At 33.0% G+C, this 21566-nt stretch overlaps 3 protein-coding genes across 7 annotated transcripts in view; all 3 read right to left on the bottom strand.

Moving 5' to 3' along the window:
* Positions 1-530: 530 nt before the first annotated feature.
* On the bottom strand, positions 531-6670 carry LOC106757735 (polyadenylation and cleavage factor homolog 4). 3 transcript variants are annotated; one of them, XM_014640503.2, is made up of 7 exons: positions 5969-6669; positions 5086-5187; positions 4534-4791; positions 3917-4036; positions 3373-3831; positions 861-2606; positions 531-776 (listed from the first exon to the last, which is right to left on the bottom strand). In XM_014640503.2, the coding sequence occupies exons 1-7, from the start codon at positions 6338-6340 to the stop codon at positions 765-767; spliced, it is 3069 nt and encodes a 1022-aa protein (XP_014495989.1). In that variant the 5' UTR covers positions 6341-6669; the 3' UTR covers positions 531-764. The 3 variants fall into 3 exon arrangements, with proteins under 3 accessions (XP_014495989.1, XP_014495990.1, XP_014495991.1); XM_014640504.2 differs by lacking the exon at positions 3917-4036 and having other exon boundaries at positions 5969-6670; XM_014640505.2 differs by lacking the exon at positions 5969-6669 and having other exon boundaries at positions 4534-4813; positions 5086-5186.
* A 4162-nt stretch (positions 6671-10832) lies between these two features.
* LOC106757176 (heat stress transcription factor A-2e) lies at positions 10833-13518 on the bottom strand. The gene is made up of 2 exons (XM_014639788.2): positions 12641-13518; positions 10833-12009 (listed from the first exon to the last, which is right to left on the bottom strand). The coding sequence occupies exons 1-2, from the start codon at positions 13112-13114 to the stop codon at positions 10984-10986; spliced, it is 1500 nt and encodes a 499-aa protein (XP_014495274.1). The 5' UTR covers positions 13115-13518; the 3' UTR covers positions 10833-10983.
* A 641-nt stretch (positions 13519-14159) lies between these two features.
* Positions 14160-21566, bottom strand: part of LOC106757636 (serine/threonine-protein kinase CTR1) — a 19913-nt gene continuing 12506 nt past the window's right edge. For all 3 annotated transcript variants that reach the window (XM_014640354.2, XM_014640352.2, XM_014640353.2), the window contains exons 7-16: positions 21326-21366; positions 20569-20637; positions 20374-20474; positions 20169-20253; positions 19963-20061; positions 19399-19467; positions 19165-19296; positions 18736-18830; positions 18461-18654; positions 14160-14378 (exon numbers count right to left, since the gene is read on the bottom strand). In XM_014640354.2, the coding sequence (XP_014495840.1) occupies positions 18546-18654; positions 18736-18830; positions 19165-19296; positions 19399-19467; positions 19963-20061; positions 20169-20253; positions 20374-20474; positions 20569-20637; positions 21326-21366 (800 nt within the window). In that variant the 3' untranslated portion in view covers positions 14160-14378; positions 18461-18545. The remainder of the gene's footprint in view (positions 14379-18460; positions 18655-18735; positions 18831-19164; positions 19297-19398; positions 19468-19962; positions 20062-20168; positions 20254-20373; positions 20475-20568; positions 20638-21325; positions 21367-21566) is intronic.

The following is a 21566-nucleotide window of genomic DNA, read 5'->3' as shown; positions in this document are numbered from 1 at the left end:
AAAAAAAAGGTGATGGTGGTGGGTGGGGTGAAGGAAAATGGATAAAAATCGACTATAAATTTTAAAACCAAAATATATCCAATAGCTAAAATTAGTTTTGCACAGCAGAAACACGTTTAATGAATAACTATCAGATAACAGTGTTCAATGGTTCCATTTTGCTTGCAACAGCAGCATGAAGAGACAACGGTTTTTTCAAGGAAAAAACTACTAGATACATAACCATTCAACTATTCAAGTATTTGACTTTTATCCAAAGGTGTAGAAAAAGGGGTGACTAGAAACTTAGTTATTGAGATGAAAATTGCCCAAATGGTATGAAAATTGCTTTAACACCAAACTTAGCTGGGATTGGAGCATCCAACTGAGAGTAGTTACTTCCAATCCTTCCTTCCTTAACAAAGGGAGGAATTTAACTAACGAAGATCGTGGTTTTTTGGTTATCGCAGATAACATTATCGTATATTTGGATTACCTTGGGCATAGTTATTTGCCTAGAGATTATCGCCAGATATGTTAAATGCACAATCGACGATTAAGTTTCGCTCATTTATATAGTTGAACACTAGGCAATTTTTTTCCCGGGTAAAAGTACAATAAACCAAAAAGAGCACAAAATTTGTTTAACCGCTCTAAGGACCAGTTGGAGGCAATAAATTTTGAGTATAAAGGATCATCAAAATTTAGTATGCAATGTGAAACTGGGTGGATATACCCTTGGTAAGCTTCTGACTACACCATAGCGCAATGCTAGAGGCAAACCATTAATCATTACCCTGAAAAAAAAATAGTCCAATCAAATTACTTCCAAAAGTGTAACAAAACGAAAGACATCTAATATCAGATAACAGGTCTCTTACCAAATTGGTGACAATTGAGTTCTCTGATAAGCATTTTGCATGAATGATGGGACCCACATTTCTACTTTCCATCTCATCATTGAAATCCGAGCAGTTCATGTAAACGGCCCCTTTGAACATCCACTCGTTCCTTTCGTGACAGTACACATCTTCAAATAGCTCGCCACACAATACACACAAACACTGATTTTCATCTGCTCGAATCATCGTATCCAATTGACTGCTGTCTGTTTCTTTGTCGTGTACAACAACGGAGTGGTCGGTAAACTCAAGCTCAGATGAGTATTCTACCTTGCCAGCAATCCAATCACTTGACTTAGCATACCAACTTCTGGATTCTTTAATTGGACCATGTTCTCTTGTGGCATGCCACTCCAAGTGTCTCTTATACTGTTGTTCTTGTTTAAACCTAATACCGCAAATTTTGCAATGATGAGGGAAATCATCCAATAATTCCCTAATTACCGGTTCATGGAATTCTCGAATTACATTAGGTTTAAAATCAAAGCCAATGAGATTTCTGATTTTCGTGCTAGTTGATTGAGCTGAGGGTAGAGAGGATTTTGTAGAAGCGTCTTCCTCGTCTCTGGCAGATGATGCTGGGACAGCTGCAGAATCAGAAACTGATGTAACTGGGAAAGAGCTACTGGTGCTAATGTTTACAGTTTTATCTTTGGATCCCTTCAGCACCTCGCTTGGTACCACAGTCGGTGATTCAGTTTCTGCGGATATCAAACCCTTTGCAACCAATGAGCTTAAAAGGTTTGCGATAGGGTTTACATTATTTTTTGCGGCATTCACATTAGAGGAAGCAGGTGGTTGAGTAGAAAGCCTTTGTGGTGGTTGTCCAGCCTTTCCTTGAGGTTTTTTGGGCAGTGAAGATGAATCTTTGTGCAGAGGATCCAATAAAGATGGTGATATCACTGCAGACCCTGAAGAAATTAATGTGGCAGGAGAAGACCTACCGGAAGGAGGAAGCTGAACCCCAGACTTGGATAGATGCTTCCTTGGATCCAGATTACTGGTAATTGATTTCTTGGGAATGATTCCACTCTTCACAGCTGCAGCTGACAAATTATTTTTGGTCGACTGTTCTGAAACTCCTTTGGTTAAAGAAACTTTAGACTGGGGCAACTTAGTTTTAGCAAAAACTTCAGCCTGAGAAGAGTTGAGCTGTTGTGGCTGAAGCTTTGTTTGAAACGTGCCCTGCATGTCCTTTTCCTGTGTTCTTCGCATGTTACCAACCTGAACGACGGGATGAAGGGTAGGTGAGCGATCTCTAATGTGCTGACTAGTTGGACCTCCTAAAAATTGAGATGTTTTGAGATCCTGGGGCATTTCTTGCTCAGGCAAATTTTGCATTGAATCAGGGTGGTATACTGTTCCTGGTAGTGATGGAGACTGTCGTTGTGAAGCTGACTGCCCAGAAGGGGATTCGGTCTCCCCAGAATCAAATTGTTGCTCTACAATTTTGGACATTCCTACTATTGCCTTTGACGTCAGAGATTGGTTCCCCTTCTTGACAGGTAAAGAACTTGCGTTGGCTGGTAAGCCACTAATAGTGGACACAAATCCTTCTGAGTAACCTGGCTTCAGTGTCAACTTATCAATTGTGTGATGCTTCTGCAATTGCCATGATGAAGGTGGATGGCCACCAAAACCAGGCAGTTGTTTCTTAACAGTGGATATTTCCCTATCAACCTTTTCCCCGTAAGGGTGTAGAATATGCAGGTGATCTTCACCTTCCTGCACATTGAAAAAATAAACCAGTCATGTATATCCAATGAAATAAATGAAGTTTCAGATCATTGTACTAATTTATGATTTGCAACTCTAATTTATGGCTCTGAATTTAGGGATTAAGTGGTTTAACTAACAGGATTTGAAATAAGAGAACCAGGATATCTTAATACCAAGTTAAATTAGAGTTTTGTAGTTAGTTTGTATTAGGCTCTTTAAAACTTTGGATTGCTTGACTTTGATATATCAGTGTTTGTTAGAAGTTATCTAAGGGAATCCGTGCTTTTGGCCTTAGACTGATTACAAAACAACTTTTCTTGTTATACACAATTTAAAATACTTGAGGCAATTGCATGTTACCACGCTATTAGTTCAATTGCTCTGACTATCAAGAAATTGGCCTCTTCCTTTAATATGATTTTCTGTAATGTCTCCTATATTTCAAGATAGGGATTGTCTCATAATTTGAAGCTTAGACGAGGATCTTTTTAAGGGGAAGAGCAACACTAAATGATGTTCTAGTTTCTGCTGAAAATGAAAAACTCAAAGTGAAGTTTTCCGGTCAAAATTAGCCACATTAGCCAGCCTTGATTGCTTTGTGAAAAATGTACTAGTAGGACAACGGTTTTTAAAATTAGCAAGAGTTTTATAAATTTGGAGGATCATTTCAAATAGAATCATGTTACATAACAAAGGAATGTATTTCATTTTATAAATTAGGAGAAAAATCGCAAACCAATGGCAGTGCAACTGACCCTTTTAGCAAGCTTACCAAATTTTCATCATCTGTCATCCATGAATCTGTGCTCAAATTGCTAGACACATTAGGTCCATGATCGTTCAAACCAGAGTTCATCTCATCCCACGTGAACTCCTCCTCTTCAGAATTTTTCCAGTTATCTGACATCATATTGTTCCATATCTGAGTTAAATTTAAGCCCGGCTGACGATGTGCTTTCAAATTTATGGACTTTGGTGCTTCCCGATTTGAAAGACTACGCTTGAGACTGAAACCATTTTTTTGCCCAGATATGGTCTCTGCATCACCACCGTCTGTTTTGGACCATGTTTTTTCTTGCCCTAAATCAATGAGCTTAGTTCCAGTCCTTGCAGCACCCGAGACCAAATTACTAGAAATGCCAGAACCATATTGACTGCCTCCAAATGATCCATCAATGCTCTTCTCAGGAACAGAATCATTAAATGCATCTCTCTGTGTGTGCTGATTATTCTGCAATACACATCACTACATTAAGATACAACAGCTGAGAGAGATAATAGCATAAAGAGGAAAAGAAAACAGCTAATTCACATACAAGCATGTTAATCCTAGGATCCAGCCATGGTCGAGAAGCACCCAAAGCTCTATTTGGCCTCTCTGAATCCTCATTCGACTTTAACAAAGTTCCAGTCATGTCATCAACAACTCCTTTACTCTTCATGACATTAAAAAAAGACACAGCAAAATAAGTACAAGAGATAGTGGATGAAAAGACTGGTATTGTGAATAAGACTTTAAGATACGGTAATAAAGTGAAAACAGAAATCTAAAATATGTATATGAAAATAATAGGGAAGATGGCATTCAAAATATTTACTTTTAACTAAAGCCTAGCAAGGTTAGCACATATATATCACCTGCCAAATCATAATTAGAACCACAAAATCATGGCACTTTATGATCAAGATAAATTCAAAGTAGTTTAATAGAAAAAATCCAATTGAAATACACTTATTGCAAGAATACTGTAGTGTATCAAAATCAAGATCAAGATTTGATGCCAATTACATGTCTTCCATTCATTTCAACATCCAAGGAACACATGACTTCAAATTTGAATTCATCACATAAAAATTTGTAACAATATCCAATTTCAAAATGCATCTATCCAGACCTTTAAAGAACAAGTTTTTTGTGCAATGGTTCACATACCGTACTTGACTGCTGGAGACGCTGCCTTTCTAAATACTTTGGATTCACATGGATACTATGAGGTGGGCGTTGTGACTGCAAATCACTCCTGACTGTAGCAGATACTGAAGCTGAACCATTGACTGCAGGTGTAAAGCCAAGTTCTTTCTCAATCATCTGAAGACACTGAGGAGGAAAGACTCCTTTCCAAGTTCCAAAAAGATGTTTCATACTTGAATGGACAATAGGATCAACCTGTCTGTAAGCCTTGCAGAATACCTAAAATGTAAAGTAGTAGTACCTAGTTAAAAATAGGTGTATAGAATTAGAAAACATAAATAACAGGTAAAAATGCAAAGGGAAAAGTTGTTCCGTTTCATTATAATTAGATCATTTATACAATCTCAAAAGTCATGCAACTAGCTTAACAATCTCACAAGTCACTTAATCTAGTGTCAGAATACTTCAGTATAAAATTTCAAAACTTTGTGTCTAAAGGATTCATCATATATAATAAAAAGTGTATCAAAATAAAGGCATGAAGATAATGGTTAAGGATAGTAAGTATCTGACCTCGGGTAATCTGACAGCAAAATACTTTATATAATCTCGCCCGATGTTCTTAACAATACTGTCTAAGAGATAGAGAGACGGCAGTTTTTGATCACTTGGAACCTGGAAAGTCATTAACTTGTTTCAATTACACTATACATTTTTCTAAAATTATAGAACACAATCACAAGAATAACATTGCCATGAGAGATGCAAACAGGGAAAACAGCTAAAAGCAACGTATAATCCAATCAGAAGTTAGCATAGAATTTCATAATTAAACTTTAGTACTGATTGAGATTAGTAACTGGTTTTGGTTTAAGACCAACAGTATCACCTATGAGAGGCAATTCATCTCTAATCTACCAGAACTAATACAGGTGATAAAGCTATAACTTCTGGTATTTAAGAATGAAAACTGTTTAATGATTCCCTGGTTGTCACAGGCAAAAACAATGTTTACCAAGATTGTTAATCCCTTTTGCATACAAAATAAAGAAAACACCAAGCAAATTGTGGAGAACCACTCCGCACTGATCAAACACGAATTAAAATTAACCAAACTAAACTACCTTCATTTTGCAAAAGGACAACTTCTCTTCATAATGCTAATTGGAAAACTAAATATGTTTCACATTTTTTTAAGGTGCAGGACGTAGAGCACCACTTAAAAACCAATCTACTCTCACAGGGCCAATGACATAAGTTGATATTCAACAGAGGATGAATGTCCTTTTTCCTCTAACATTTCAATGTACAATAACAACCAAATTATCATCCCATGCATTAAAAAACAATAACAAACACCACATATCACAAATCATAGAATTCATGGGGAACTTCCTTTATTCCAAAAATTCATTACAGTTCAATTCAATATACACGGACAGCACATTTTGTTCACCTCTAGAATGTTAGCACAAACAGTGGCGGCAATTGCCTTGGCAGCAGACTGATTCTCCCCAGCAATAATAGTCAAGTTTGTAATTATTGGCTTAGAATTGAAAGTAAGTTCAGCAAGCGCAGTCTTATACTGAGTCACAAGCTCATGGTGAGGCTGTGGCTGAGGCTGGTACCCACCGCCGCGGCTTGATTCGCTGCTTTCGGTGTCCCTGTCATTTACTCGAGCCCTTGCAGACACCAAGGAAGTAACTATCCCCGACCCTTGCTGTCTTTGAGGTAACTGTCGGGCGCTTAGTTCTTCGATCAATCGAGGCTTCTTGGAACCCAGTTCTCTAGATCTATCCAACGATCTGCGCGTACTCTCCATATTCATTCGAATCAGAAACAAAACCCTAATGAACTCTCACTTCCGGAAAGAACTGGATTTGGGGCAGGAAATAGCATCCGGTAATTGGTTCTAGGACCGGTGGTTTTATTTGAAGAAAAGAGGAATGCATGAGAACAAAGTTCTAATTAAAAATTGTACAGTGCAAATTGGTATAAACCCTAATCCTAATTTACATGAATTAATAAAAAAAAAAGTAAGAAAAGAGAGATACAAATGAAGATAAGAGGAGAGGTAGTGAGTTTATATAAGCAAGCTGCGCATTGGGGATTGCAATTGTATGCGTTACCGATGAAAGTCACAGTGCCTGAAGGTGCTATTTTCACGTTCAACTGTGATTTTGGTTGAAACATTTCATTTTTTTTTTCTGTTATCAGTTCAAATATATAATTCAAATTAACCTATAAAATCCTGTTAATATTTTTTTTTTTTTATGTTTTTATGATTTTATTCATTTGATTACAAGTGTTTGGTTACTGTTTACAATAAAATAGAATTTAAGTTAATTATAAACAAATTAATTAATTTAATTTAGTATTTTCAACCCCTCTAAAGTAAATACTGATGTAATAAAATTAATGTATTCCGCTGTTTAGTTGAAAAATTGTTGCTCAATAAGAATATAGTAAATGTGTTAAAATTTCATTTTTTGTTCTGATATAAGATTTAGTTTTTTTTAGTTCATATTTTGTAATTATTTTATTAAATATGTAGGAGATAAGATGTCATATTACAGATCAAAACAAAAAAATTGTAGAAATCAAAATACAAAACATAAGATATTCATAGCTTTAAACCTTCAAAACTATAATCTTTTATTAATTATTATTATTATTATTATTATTATTATTATTATTATTATTAAAAGTGACATGAGAACAAATAAACTCATTTGTATAATAACTTAATTTAGGCCAAAGACATTGGACAAATGAATTTAAATAATTTTATCAAATATAAATTATAGAACTGGAAATGAATTCTAAATTTGAAAGATAAAATTAAATGCAGCTAAATTAAAAATATTTTTTAGTCTTTTTTTCATTTTATTTGATTTTATTTTAATTTGATGGATAAACATATTATATATAGTAGAACATATTTAATACTCTCATGTATGAACGTGTATTTATAATAATATTAAAATTATAGGTAAAAAATATATTCACATTTTATAAAATAACATAATTCTAAAAAAATATAATTTTATAAAATATATATATATATATATATATATATATATATATATTAAAATAATAGAACTTGAAGATATCTATAATTTAATGAAAATATAATATTCTTATTTTTAAAAGAGTAAAATTTGTCTAGTAAGTAATTATCAAAAAGTATAGTCTTTTATAAAACAATAGTTAATATAATATTAAAATAGTATATGTGTAATTATTTTGTAAATAAAGAAGTTATATAGTTATTTTTTCTAGTAAATATAAGTTTTTCAATTACTTACTTTATTAAATAGAGTAATTATTTAATTAAAAAGTAATGCCAAAAATAAATTTAAAATACATATGTATACCCTCCTAAATTAAATATAATTAAATTATAACTACTTGAATCTTATTTAACGTTATTAATTTAAAAGTATCCAAAAATAATTTTAAAATATATTTGCAAACCCTCATAAATTAAAAGATAATGATATTTAGACAACATTTTTTTTTACAATATTTGAACATTGATTACGTGTCAATATGTGATTGGTCAAAAATTACTCCTCAATAGTGTTTATGATTATTATTATTGATTATGGAGTAATTTTTGACCAATCACATATTGACACGTAATCAATGTTCAAATATTGTCAAAAAAATGTTGTCTAAATATCATTATCCTAAATTAAATATAGCTAAATTATAGCTAAATATATCCATATTTTTAAACCTAGGAACCATGTTTGGTATATATATATATATATATATATATATATATATATATATATATATATATATATATATATATATATATAAAAGAGTAAGAGAAGATTTTAGGGCTAACCTGAGATTGTCATTTGTGGTATTTTTATTTATCCGTTACAAAGTGGAATTACTTTCTAATTATCACACATTAAGTGTCTTGTAACCTTTACTTTAATACTATTTAATCATATGCAATTTAGTATAATTAGGTGTTCATGATACCTTTAATATATAATTATTCATATATAAGACTAATATTTAATTTAAATCTAAGCATCTTCAATTTAGACTGTGTGATTTTATAATTATATATTTTATCAAATATATCTTTCATCAATTAAGTTTAATCATGGTTTTATTTACCAATTTGTTATCACAAAATAATTTATATGGTCTTTCTATACCATCCTCTACATAATAAAATTTTGCAGTTTAATTTTAAGATTATATATCTTATAGAATGTATGAACTCAATTTCTATGGAAAAATGGCTATAAAATGTTGTTTAGCCCTTTTCACAAAATAACATCTCTAAAAATAAATAGCCTGATATAAATTTTACACTATCTTAACATTTAGTAAAATCAGAGTCATTTGACAAAATAATTTCAAGTTTATTTAACTCTCTTTTTGTGAGGAAATGATTTTATTTTTTTATAACTATCACATTTGACTTTTGATTATTTTTTCAATTATTTATTCTTAGATTATTCGAAAATTTACCTAACATAGCATTTTATACAGTATCTAAATGCATAAAAACCTAACATACATTAAATACCCTTATGCATTAGCATAAGGAATCTTTTACATTTTATTTTCTTTAATAGAATTATAAAGACACTAATCAAGTTTAAACTTGTTTTCTCTAATCAGAAGGGTACATGTAGTTTGAAATCTTGCATGTCCTATATTTTTTAGAACTTTTTCTATATAATCTTTTAAAGCAATGTAAAACAATCTTAGTATATTTCTAGGACCAATATAAAATATGTTTTACCAAATTATTTCGTCTCAAAATAATTAACTAAAAATTTAGGTTTAAATCCTTTTTTAGTCTTTAAGTTAAGTTTTGATGTTCATTTTAGTCCCCGTTTTTTAAAATGTCAACCTTTAGTTCAAAATGTGACAAATCAGTCCTCATGACAGCACTTAATGAACTATAAATCACAAGTTTTCATATCGTATCCAATATTTTGTGATTTGTTAACGGAAGGTGTTATGAACAACAAATCACTTAGAAAAACCTCATGACAGCACTTAATGAACAATAAATCAGAAGTTTTCATACATAGGTATCTAATATTTTATGATTTGTTAATGAAATGTGTTATGAACAACAAATCACTTAATGAAAAACTTGTGATTTGATACATTTTTTATATCATAGGAACTAAATGTTGACATTTTTAAAAACGAGGACTAAACTGAACATAAAAAATTAACTTAAGGATCAAAAAAGAGTTTAAACCAAAAATTTATTAGTTTCATACAATAAATTTATAATTATATATTTTACAAAATGTAACTTTATCAATTCAACATAATCATCATATCAACTAAACATAAAAGTCATTTAGTGTAATTAAACCCATAAGTGGTCAGTGCATGTATTGATACAAAAGAATATTATCTTAATGAATATCACTTAAATAGATAACACTCATGTAAAACCTTAGAGTTTATGTTTATATGTTATAGTGTAAATAACTGTATATCTAAAGTTTTTCTTTTAACGATTAAGAAATATTTTACACAATTTTTAACACAAGGTTTTACATTGTTTTGATTTGTGTATTCTACCATGTTAAAAAAGGGATATTGGAGAATGACAATACCACCTATGGAAATATATGCATATTCTTCCTCCAGAACAAATCTCTTAAATCATATCTTCTTTTGTAAAATTGACATCATCAAAATCCAAACATTTCATAATAAAAAATTCAACTTTTTATAAGATCATAAAACTTGTATCCCTAAAGTTTCACAAAAGAAACAATCATTACTTTCGTATGCTTCCCACATATTTATTTGATTTCTCTTGTTGTTTACTTTCAGATGCAATTGTAATGTTCTTTATTTTTATTTTCCTGAACGAGATAAACTCATTCAAAAATCAAGTATTTCTTTGAAAATTATAATTCACATAACTGACCAAATTGTATGAGATGAAAAACATAATTAAAGACACTAACATGTCCTCAAAGAGTCCTAATTTAAGTGCACTCAGAGTTTTGAATTATAGGCCACATCTCCATTATGTACTCATGTTAGTTTTATCCCTATATTTCATTCTTAGAAATATTTATCTTTTCAAAAATCATGTCATGCTAAAGGACTTTTTTCATTATTATTAGACTCTTACAATTTGATATGATTTAGTAATCATTAAAAAATTAATATTAATATATAAATAACTAATTAGAACTTTAAATTTATAACATAAAATAAAAAAGATAAAAAACTTTTTCTAATTAAGATCTAATTTAACGAACCACGAATCATCATGTAAGTACTGTAAAAGTATTATAAAAAAATGGTTAAAAAAACATTTTCCATCAAATTATACCATAATTGGAGTTCTGGGAATTGAACACAGCACAATATGTGCAGAAACAAATCAAGTGCAATGTATCCACATTTTTATTTCTATTACGTTTTCTGAATGGTGACTTGATCAGCAAGACTTTCTCATTCATCCAGTGCTGGATCATCAGTTCGGAAACTTTGTGTTGCCCACAGAGAACAAATATCCCACGTGTCTGACATACCACTTGTGAATCTAAATTCTTGTCCTTCATGGTTGGTAGCTGGTGAATCCGTAGAGCTTGTAGGAGCGCCGCTGAAATGAAATCTGGTCTTCCATTTATCTTCTGGCTTGATAATGCTTTCTGTTCCAACTAGAGGTGAAAACTCTGGAAATCCAGCCTCACTAGTCAAATCCTCTGGGAAAGAAACAATCTCCTCTGCAAGAAGATCTTCTTGATTTGTGCTCATGACATTTTTTCCTTTCAAAAGGGTATCTTCAAGTCCAAAGCTTGATGACTTTAAACCAATGGTGTCAGAAGTTGGCATAACCTCGTGCACGGGGGCCAATCCATCTGACACCAGATTCTCACCACCTTCACTCAATTCTTTGGCCAAATCCCGTGAAAGATAATTTGAACACCCTACCAGGGAAGTTGGACACATTTCTGGTATTTTGGAAGAGATGGTTACATTTCTCCAATCAGGTTGGTAACTTACAATCTGTCCTTCCTTCAAAAAATCTGATACTCTTGTTCGTTCTTGGTGCTGCTTGACAAACCTCCTTCTCACTTTAGGAGATTCTACATCTCTTTGTTCTTTCCCATGCTGAAGGCATGTTAACAATGCAGGGTTTTCAAGTAACCTTGCCAGGAAAGAAAGCATTTGTTTGTGTATCACCTCTGCAGATTGGAGCCTCCGATTCACTTGTCTAGCACGGTGAAGTGTTGTTCTTTGCAGTTGCCGCAACTCAACTACCTCTTGCATTAACACACTCTTCTCCTTCCCTAGTCTTTCTATATCAAATTCAAGCCCAGCCTTACCTGCATCAGACCAATGCACGATATGCCTACCAACTTGATGGGGATGAGGATGTCTGCGCCTTTGGATGTTCTTCAGAAGATATCTCTTCCCTCGCCGAAAAGCTTCATTAAAAAACTCCCACTTATCAGAGTCAATCTTGCGGAATCCCTGGATACAAATGTCAAGTGACTTGAGAACGAATGGAGCAAACCAAGGAAAATAAATTTTGGTTTAGACACACCGGAGTTTAAGACATTAGGAGCAAATGAAGCTGTGTTGGAATTTGCAATCTGTGAAAATTCAAAACAAGCTTTACACAAACACAAGGTAATGATCATGCTGACAAAGCAAGTCTTGGCTGGCAGCACAGAAAAGGAAGCGTGGAACACTATCTGCTGAGGATGAAATCCCTACTATGGCAACATTCCTTCTGCTGCCGGTTCTATTTTTAACATCTGAACCATATTATTATTATTATCACACAGCTCCATTAGTAGTAATAGGAATTAACATAGAAAAGTCCATAACATGGAGGTTCACTTTTATTATGTGGCAAATAAGAAAACACAAAAAAACCATAAATAACAAATTACTCACTCCACCTGCAGAAACACGTCCAGTCATTCCAAAGTTAGATACATAATACATAAAACATCTAGAGAAGCTTAGGATACAAAACCTCATAAAAATCAACTCCCAGATGACAAAACAGTGTCCCGGAACCAAATACATATGACATGGTTGATCTAAATCAAACCAGTTAATTACAATACAAAGAGAAAATACATAGGGTACCCACATAGGTATTTAACTGGCGAACAAAACTGGAGAAATTGTTATGCTTGAAATTCCTGGGCAAGACATGTATTGCAAACAGGGTAGGATCCCACACCACGAAACTAACACCAGCGGAGGACCATGATATGATCGGATCCAACGATGGATCGTCAACGAGGTCGAAAGTCTTGGATAGGAATGCTGGAACCGGATTCCCTTGTAAACATTCAAGTGGATGCGGCAAAGTAATTACCTTCTCAAACTCTGCTGTTGATGAAGGCAACTTGGAAGAAGGAGAGGGAGTGGAAGAGTGTGGTTGAGAGGAAGAGGAAGGAAGAGAGGCAGAAAGAGTAATGTCGGGTGGTGGAAGAGAAGCTGAAATGTGACGAGGAAAAGAGCACGATGGGAATGCTTCATGAGAACGCAGGAGAGTGGTGGAGAAGGCAATTGGTCCCTCTGGTACGAGTTGAGGATGACTTTGTTGTCTTGGGTTCATAGTTTGTGGTGGGAAAATTGTTGAAGCTAAAATAGAAAGAGTATGAAGGGTGAGTGGTTTATAAAGGGTTGGAAGGCGGTGGGAGCAGTGAGAGAGTAAATGACTAGATATTTTTGCCGCACTCACCCAATGATTTATTGGCTGAAAAGCGACAGAAAGAGAGATTGTGGTCACTCAGACAGTGTGGTCTCATACTTTCAACCCAAGTTAACTGCAGTAACCAATCAATGAATACTGTTCTAAATCCTGTAATAAACTTCACTTTAGCACGTCTCTATTGGTTCTGTTTGGGTGCTCCTATTAATCAATGCTTTGAACTTTGATTCACTTATTTTTAATACTCTTTTTTTTTTAATTTCATTCCAACGTTTATAAATATCAATTTCAACAAAATAACTTAATTCTAGACTTAGATAATTTTTTTAGTTTCTTCTAAAATTAGATCTTACTTAGATACTCTAACTTTTTTTCTGTATGATCCTTTATAAATTTTTATTTTTAATTTTGATATTTTTTGTTTACTATTAAAACATATATTCTTTTTATTAGATGATTTTGTACATTTTTCTGTCATTGATATTCTTTTAGAAATACTAGAATTTAGAAAAGAGATATTAAATCAAACTTGTAATAAAAAAATGCATCAAATTGAATAAAATTCAATAAATAAGTCAGTGATTTAGCCTTTGTTTTTGTAGTTTGCTTGTAATAAAAATATTTATGACCTGTGATGTCGATGGAGTTGATTTAATATTCCATGGTTTTTTTTAATAAAAACTTTTCAAAAAAGATACCTTCATAAATTAAAATTAGATTATTTATATTAAAAATAGTAATAAACTATGAAAAAAATTACAAATCAATACATACATAAACTAACATTAACTGTGAATTTTATTTTTCTTTTCTAGAAGTTCTTCCAAAGAATTTTATCTACACTTAGACATTGAACGCAAACCAGTAGAGAAGCTACTGTTTTACAAGGTTAATTTAGTCCCAAAAGACAAGGAAATTGGCAGAGGGATGAAAAAAAGCGCCCCAGACCAGACCGTTAAAGTCGCTTATCATTAACTGATATAGTTACAATGAGAATAATTTTACAAAACAAAATTTTATGGATGAAAACATTATTATACATTTTCTTCATAAAATTACAGGAGTACATAACCAAATAATATTTGCTGCGTTAAAGATGGACTATGGCTTTGTGTCGAAATTGGATATTCTGAATCCGAATTTGAACAGTACATCTGTGCCTCTGTAACTGAAACACGGACTAATATTAGTTTAATGACGAATATTAGTTTAATCATAGAACTACAACATGGCTAACTTATAGAAGCAACAACCATGGACAAATGACGTTTACCACCAACTCCCTTTAACCACATCCTTTTCCAACTCCCAAGAATAAATAATTTACTTATGATTTCAATGTCCCGATTAAATTAAACTGTATTACAACTACACTTTAATATATGACTGGGCAAAGAAAGTAAATTACTCCTGTCCTAGTCAAGTAAATAGTCCAAATGGAGTAAAGAAAATCAAGTGCTTTTAAACTCATTCAATTCCTCAAAATCATCCAAGTGTGTACTCCATCCACCTTACTAGCACTAATGGAGTGATAGTTTTATGATTGACTACTCTTTAGATGTGAACAAGTATAACTTGACCCTATAAACAAAACTTGTAACCTGAAGTTTAGTTTAGTCATATCTTTATCTAACAAATCTATTATTTTATATTGAACCTCTTTAAGTAAAAGAAACACTAACAAAACGTGTAACTCAATGAAGAAAGAATTGTTAGGTTTGCTTTAGAAGAAGGAATTGCTGGAAGAGGCTCTATATGAGGCTCTCACTTCAGAGCTCTTACCTACCTCACAAGCCCTTCGGAAGCTCCTTTTCGGGATTTGGCAAATTAACTTAGGGTCTAATCCTTTATAGTGTGTTTCTATAGGAAATTTTAAGAAGATACATTCATTTCTATAGAAAATTTGAAGTATTTTATAACAGTATATGTTATTTGAGAAAATTGAAATTCTATAATTTTATGAGTAATTAAATAACCTAGAAAATGTTAAATTTAACCTAAAACTTTCATACTTTTAAATTCATGTCTTTTCTCTTTGAATTCTCTAATCATCTAAATCTGTCGTCTTCTCAGACAGACATTTTTCGTTTAGCTAAGGTTTGTGTATCATCATTTCAACATTATTTTTAATACATGTTCACATAAGTTTCTTTCAAATTAAAATCAATTGTGTTTATTTTTTCAACTAACATCATTTGGGTAATTTTCTTGTTGATCTTAGTCTGAAGTTATTTCCCAATCAATATTAATAATGATTTTTATTAATGTCACACTTTTTTTTTTCATTTATGCTAATTAAAGTAGGGGTTTGTTTTCAATGACATCAATTAGAGTTTTTTTTCTAGACAATGTAGGTAGGGATTATTCATCGATCAACACCAATTATGATTTTCCTGGACAACAATGGCTACTCGCAGTTTTCAATTGATATCTGTTGTGATAATTTTTTTTGTTAATATTTGTAGTGATTATTTCTTTTATCATTGACATCAATGTATTCTTTGTCAATAGTGTTAGGATTTTTTTATTGGAAAAACTTTCCACGGATTTTTTTTCCTATTGTCATTTGAGGGAATTTTTCAACCAACATCCCATCAACATAGCAAAGTCAGAAAAAAAAAAAAAAAACCAACAACGAACATGACAAAAATAATCCTGATTAGTGACAATCTAAACAGTTGTGGTAGACATAAACTGAAAAAAATCTCAACCAATGTCAGTTAAAATCTAGACAAACTTTACTCAAAAAATAACACAAACCAAGATCAACTAAAAATATTATCAGTATTGATATTTTTGAATTATTAACAATTGTTTGATATTTAAACATTTGTTTTGCATTTAGTAACAATTGAAATATTTTATCCAAGCGAGAAAATTAAAACTCCGAATTTAAATTGTCTTATCCAAACAAAACAATTTGAAATGAGATCAATTCAAGTTTAATGTGTTTAAATGTCTTACGAATTGTGAAATTCCATATCCAAAACCAAGGTTAGGGTCACTTACCTTTCTTTTACCTAGACAATGCTTATTTTTCCCTTCCACATATGTTTTAGGAAGCCAAACATGTGAAGGCCCTCAACAAGAATTATGTGCCAAGTGGTTCACATTTGACAGGGAGAATATTTGGACAATTAAGACAAGGAATGGGCACTTGAGGTAATTTGTCAAGGTTTCCATTGGTGAGGTAGGAGAAACATTAAAGAAAGGCTAGACAAGCATATTTGGGTGACAACAATGAGTCATTCTAGTGAATTTATAACATGTTTCTTTGGCAAAACCGTTGATGGAGTCAACAATTTGCATTTTCTGAATAATTAAAAGGTGTTGTAGAAAATGTCATGATATGGTATTAAACTTCTATGATCAAATCCTATAAAGTTAAATCCTTTTCAGCTCCATTTTTCTAATAAAAACAACCAAATTCAAACACTAGGTTAAAATGGGTATGGGAATTCAAGCGTAACTTGAACTCCAACGTTGTATATGAATGAGAAAGTTTAGCAACAAATAAGTGAGGAAAACTCACAAACCTAGTCTCTTAAGGTTTTGAGTTGTAGATGAGGTCAAGTATTCTTGTGTTGTTGTCTCTTGACCCATTGGTGCAATTTTTCTTATGTTTATCCCCCTCAAATTGCTCAAGTAGTACCAGGGTGGATGTTGAATGTTGGTGACTAGCTCAAATGTGTATAATGGAATTGATGATGGGTCACCCTTGTATTTAGAGTGTTCCTGACATAGGGTTTACACAAAATGTCTCATTGAGGTGAATGACAATACAAGTAAAGATCACCATTGAGTACTTGTGGATAAGAAGAATGCTTTTCTTTAGGGGATGTGTACAACTTGGAAAGAACTCACTTGAGGAGATTGTTGAAGGTTCACATTGTGTAGAAATGGACAAGTTGAACATATATATTAGAAGAACTCACAACCCTATTTTGCTTTAAAACTATGGGTTGAAGAGACCTAACCCTCAGTTTCTTCGTTGTTGTTCTGAGTGAGTGTCATCCCCATTGCTCTAAGCCTATGTACCATTTGATCAATTTGAAGCTATCTCCCTAGGCATCTAGTCTAGGAAAGAGTCTCCAAAGACTTTTGGATGTAGTGTGAACTCTTTGAGGCATTTGAGATGTCCTTCCTTATAACCTCCACCTAAACTTTTGGAACTATTAGAGGTATCACCTTTTGGCAGAGTAGTAGTATTGTGCATTTGAAGTTTCTCTCGAACATATTTATACAAGTCTAGAAGAATTGTATCAAGGAACATCCAAGCAGAGTGAGTGTTAGGTCTCTTTTGGCCAAGTGTTTTTGGCAAGAGAGGTCCATAGCAACATGCACACCGTATGAGTTATTGTAAGATTGGGTAGAAAAGGTCATATTGTTAGACCATTAGGGAAAGGTGATGGATTACACAAGAAAGCTTCCAATGTAGTACAAAATCAAACTTAAAGAGGAGATTGTTGGTGTTCAAGTGTGAGTTAAAGTTGAGGTTTATGGTTTAATGTGCTTTCATGTTCTCTTATGTGGTTGGCTTAAGAGCCATTGGTGAAGATCGCTTAGGTGTTTCTCCCCTTCAGATCCCCTAACAAGTTGTATAAAAGATGATTAATCTTAGTGACCAACTCACTACAATGCATTAATGAATTTATCAAAAGTCTTCTTAACAAGGGTTCAAATAGTATGTCATGTTAAGGTGAATGGTAGTGCAAATATAGTCACCATTGAGTACTCAAGGATAAATAAGGTTATCACTCAAAGGAGGAACTTACAATATCGAAAAGACTCACTTGAGGGGGAGATTGTTGGTGTTCGATTGAGTTAGAATCCCACTATATAAAAATGTGAAAATTGAACACCGTATAACTGAGAAAGACCAATAAACAAACCTAATACCTTAAGTATTTGGGTTAAAGTTGGATCAATTTCTCGTCTATTAGCTCATGACCCATTATTGATGATCTCCCTAGTATTTTCAGACCCTCAAATTTCCAACAATGGATCTATGCACTGTTTACACTTACAGTCCAACGAGCTCAAGGGAGGCGGGTTGGCGATGCTATAGAAGTAGTAAATAAATGTACAACACCGGCTAATAATTTTAGCTTTTAAGATAGTAGATTCATAATAACAAAAATATCTCGAAGATAATGCCCCCACTCCCCACTTGAAAATTGATAATATTTGCATCACCGGAAAACACAAATTACTACGTCCAACCAAAATTTTAAGGAATTTGGTACGCACCTGGGACTATTGAAATAGTGTATTCGTGATAGACATCAAAACTAAAAATCCTGTGCGCATGAATAATAACTATCATTCCAACCATTCAAATGAGTAACGACATGTTTGGACGACCAGGTTGAGGTACAGGGGGTTTGATCAATCCTTTCAAAGAATCCATAATACTTGAAAAAGAAGGGCGTTTCCAGGGTTCGCTGCAGTAAACCAGGCATATCAGTAAAACTCAAGCAGAATATACAACCACACTACAGACGAAAGATGTATCTGCAACTCACTTGGCCCAGCAAGCCTCAATTATTGATGCTATTTGAGGATTTAAATCTCGTGGTATTTCAAGCCTTTTTCCCTTAAAGCCAACAGCTGCCACAACCTACAAAATATTACAGGCTTTTGAAGACTACGTAATTCTAAAGCTCTGCATCAAAAACATTACTAAAAGCTACAGTCCAAAAGTAAAAATAGAGAGAAAGAAATATTGATGCAAATTTCAGTCTCAGTAGAATTATATGTTGATAACAGGCCGCCATCAAACAGAATTATATCTTTCTTGCAATCATTTTCAGATTTCAATTACCAATAGCATTCTATTTCTTTTGTGACGCACTTACAGTCATTAAAGACGCTTCAATAAAAATCAAAGCAACATAATCATAATAAGAAATCTAACCATAAGCACACTGAAATAGATCAGTTATATGACAAACCTGTGGTGGATTCAAATTACTCCAAGGCTGTTGCAGTGTTGCAAGCTCCCACAAGATGACACCAAAGCTGTAAACATCTGACTTTTCATTGGATGGCTCATCACGAAGAACTTCTGGAGCCATCCACTCAGGCTAATAGATAAAAGGGTGTTCAACTTAATGTGCAATAATAAAATAGACCTCTGAAAAATATGATAGAAAAAGCACATACACAGGTTTTGAAAGTAAACTTACTGTCCCAGCAGCTGACTTGGATGAGAGAAATGTGTTTGCCTTTAGTCGGGAAAGCCCAAAATCACTAACCTAAAGGGACAACACAAGTAAACAAGGATCTGTGAAAATTCAAATCACTACAATAATGCCCATAATGCCAAAGCAAAACAGACCAACAATAACTAAACCTCCAGAAAATAAATTTTGCTACGCACTGAACATATAGTTTACGTATTAAGTTGATTTTTTTGTCAATATGTGAAATTTGAATCAAATGAAGCCCAGCTAATTGGCAGAATGTAAAACTTTTGTCAACAATATGTAGACCAAATTTTGCTGTAATATTTCTTTCATCGGTTCACTAAAAGTTCAAAAGAGATGGTGGTTAAACAGTGTCATTAAGCATGGACTATATCTGTACTTTAACGCTAGCATACACAAAATGATATGAAATTTGGGGATTCAATATAGCCTTCTGATTGTAGAAATGCATGCCAGAGAAGTCAAATCGTACTAACAAAGGTCACTAATGGGTTAAATGAAACTCTACACAATTTTTCAGATATAAGAAAATTTCCTTCTTGCCTTCACTGTATATTTCTTGTCAACAAGAAGGTTTGGAGATTTCAGATCTCTGTGAACAATGGGAGGATTACGTTTATGAAGATAATTCATCCCCTTAGCCTGCACGGGAAAACAACAAATACTTAACCAATGTATACAAAGGTTACATATTAGCTCAAAAAATAAACAGAACCAAAAATAATAATGTATTTGTACTGAAAGTTTACCACATCATAAGCCATACTTATCCTACGTCTCTCATCCAACATTTCTGTGGCACCAGGTTTATGCAACAGCCTGTACAAGCTACCCCTGCATTTAGTTCAATCAAATTCTTCAGGTCTCAATTGTAACATATGTTATAAACACGAAAAGAGGTCCCTCTTATACGAGGGAAGAGTAAAGAAACTGGTAGATGTGATATTGCAAAACCTGGACAAGTATTCTGTGACAATTGATAAATTGGGAGGCTTAGTGACTGCACCCATAAGTAAAACAATGTTTGGATGCCGTAAGCTTTTCATTATTGCAACCTAGCAAAAGGGGTGAAAATATAGCTCAAATCAGTAGCAAGCTTACAATTAGTATTTTTCAGTGCAAAAGAAGACAAAGAACTACTGGGCCTACCTCCCTCAAGAATTCCTGGAAGCGTTCACCTGCAAAGTCTTGTTCCATCAAAATTTTTACAGCAACCTCCTGCGGTATTTATCATTTTGACAGATGTAAATGCAACAAACTAAAATAACATATGCAACAAACAAGTAGAGGGATGGAAAAAAGGATACAATAAACAAATTTAAATATTAAACTCACTTTGGCTTCAAACTTTAATGGAGCAATACACAAGCATGTACACCTCCCAAATTTAAAAAAAAAAAAAAAAGAATGCATTCTAAATCATTAAACTAATAAAGTTGAATTTTTATTTTATTTTTTGCAAAGACAGCAAGTACAAGGACAGAAGCCTTCTAGTTGAAAGCATAAAAAGAGCATTAATAAAATATGCCATCTTCCCTAATGCTTTATCTATTTATTGAAAATGAAATAGTAAGTGAATGAAACCTTTAGTGCTGATAAGTTGACTGTGCCCATAAATGAAACAATATTTAGATGCTGCAAGTTGCAACATAGCGAACAGGGGAAAATACAACTCAGCTGAAAACATTTATTCTTTTGGACAACTAAGTTTTTTAAAATAAGTCCTGTGCCCGGTAATTTTTACAGTACAGCTCAATATGAAAATGTATGCAAAAATGTTTAGATGTAGTCGAAAGAAGATTGGCAAATGGGAGGCAAAATACAAAACAATCCATGAAAAAACAGTAATCCTGAGTTAATCTTATTTTATAGAGCACTTATGAAAGAAAAAAAGAGAGGGACTTACCGAGCCATTCCACTCAGCTTGATGTACAGTTCCAAAAGAACCTTAAAATATAACAGACCAGATTTACTTAGTGACTATGTTAGAAACCCAGAATTGAAAAGAGAAAGATGAGTAATATTCTTTGTTGTATAAACTGAAAGGAACACAAAATAGGAGAGCACTCTCTCTTCTAAGGGTTTTCCCTTCACAAAGAACTAAAGCTCAATCTACAAAATTATTCAGAAATCCCCTCCATACCAGG

The sequence above is a fragment of the Vigna radiata genome, chromosome 3 (genome assembly GCF_000741045.1).
Source record: "Vigna radiata var. radiata cultivar VC1973A chromosome 3, Vradiata_ver6, whole genome shotgun sequence".
Classification (NCBI taxonomy): domain Eukaryota; kingdom Viridiplantae; phylum Streptophyta; class Magnoliopsida; order Fabales; family Fabaceae; genus Vigna; species Vigna radiata.
Note: the sequence above shows the minus strand (reverse complement) of the source record. Positions and strands in the feature narration are given on the sequence as shown.

Coding starts and splice junctions, on each gene's coding strand:
- LOC106757735 (XM_014640503.2), bottom strand. CDS start 6,340: ATGAATATGGAGAGTACGCGCAGATCGTTGGATAGATCTAGAGAACTG. Junction 5,188..5,968: donor TTTGTGCTAACATTCTAGAG/GTGAACAAAATG, acceptor ATGACTTTCCAG/GTTCCAAGTGATCAAAAACT. Junction 4,037..4,533: donor GTCTCCAGCAGTCAAGTACG/GTATGTGAACCA, acceptor AATGTCATGAAG/AGTAAAGGAGTTGTTGATGA.
- LOC106757176 (XM_014639788.2), bottom strand. CDS start 13,114: ATGAACCCAAGACAACAAAGTCATCCTCAACTCGTACCAGAGGGACCA. Junction 12,010..12,640: donor TTCGCCAGTTAAATACCTAT/GTGGGTACCCTA, acceptor ATTTGTATCCAG/GGATTCCGCAAGATTGACTC.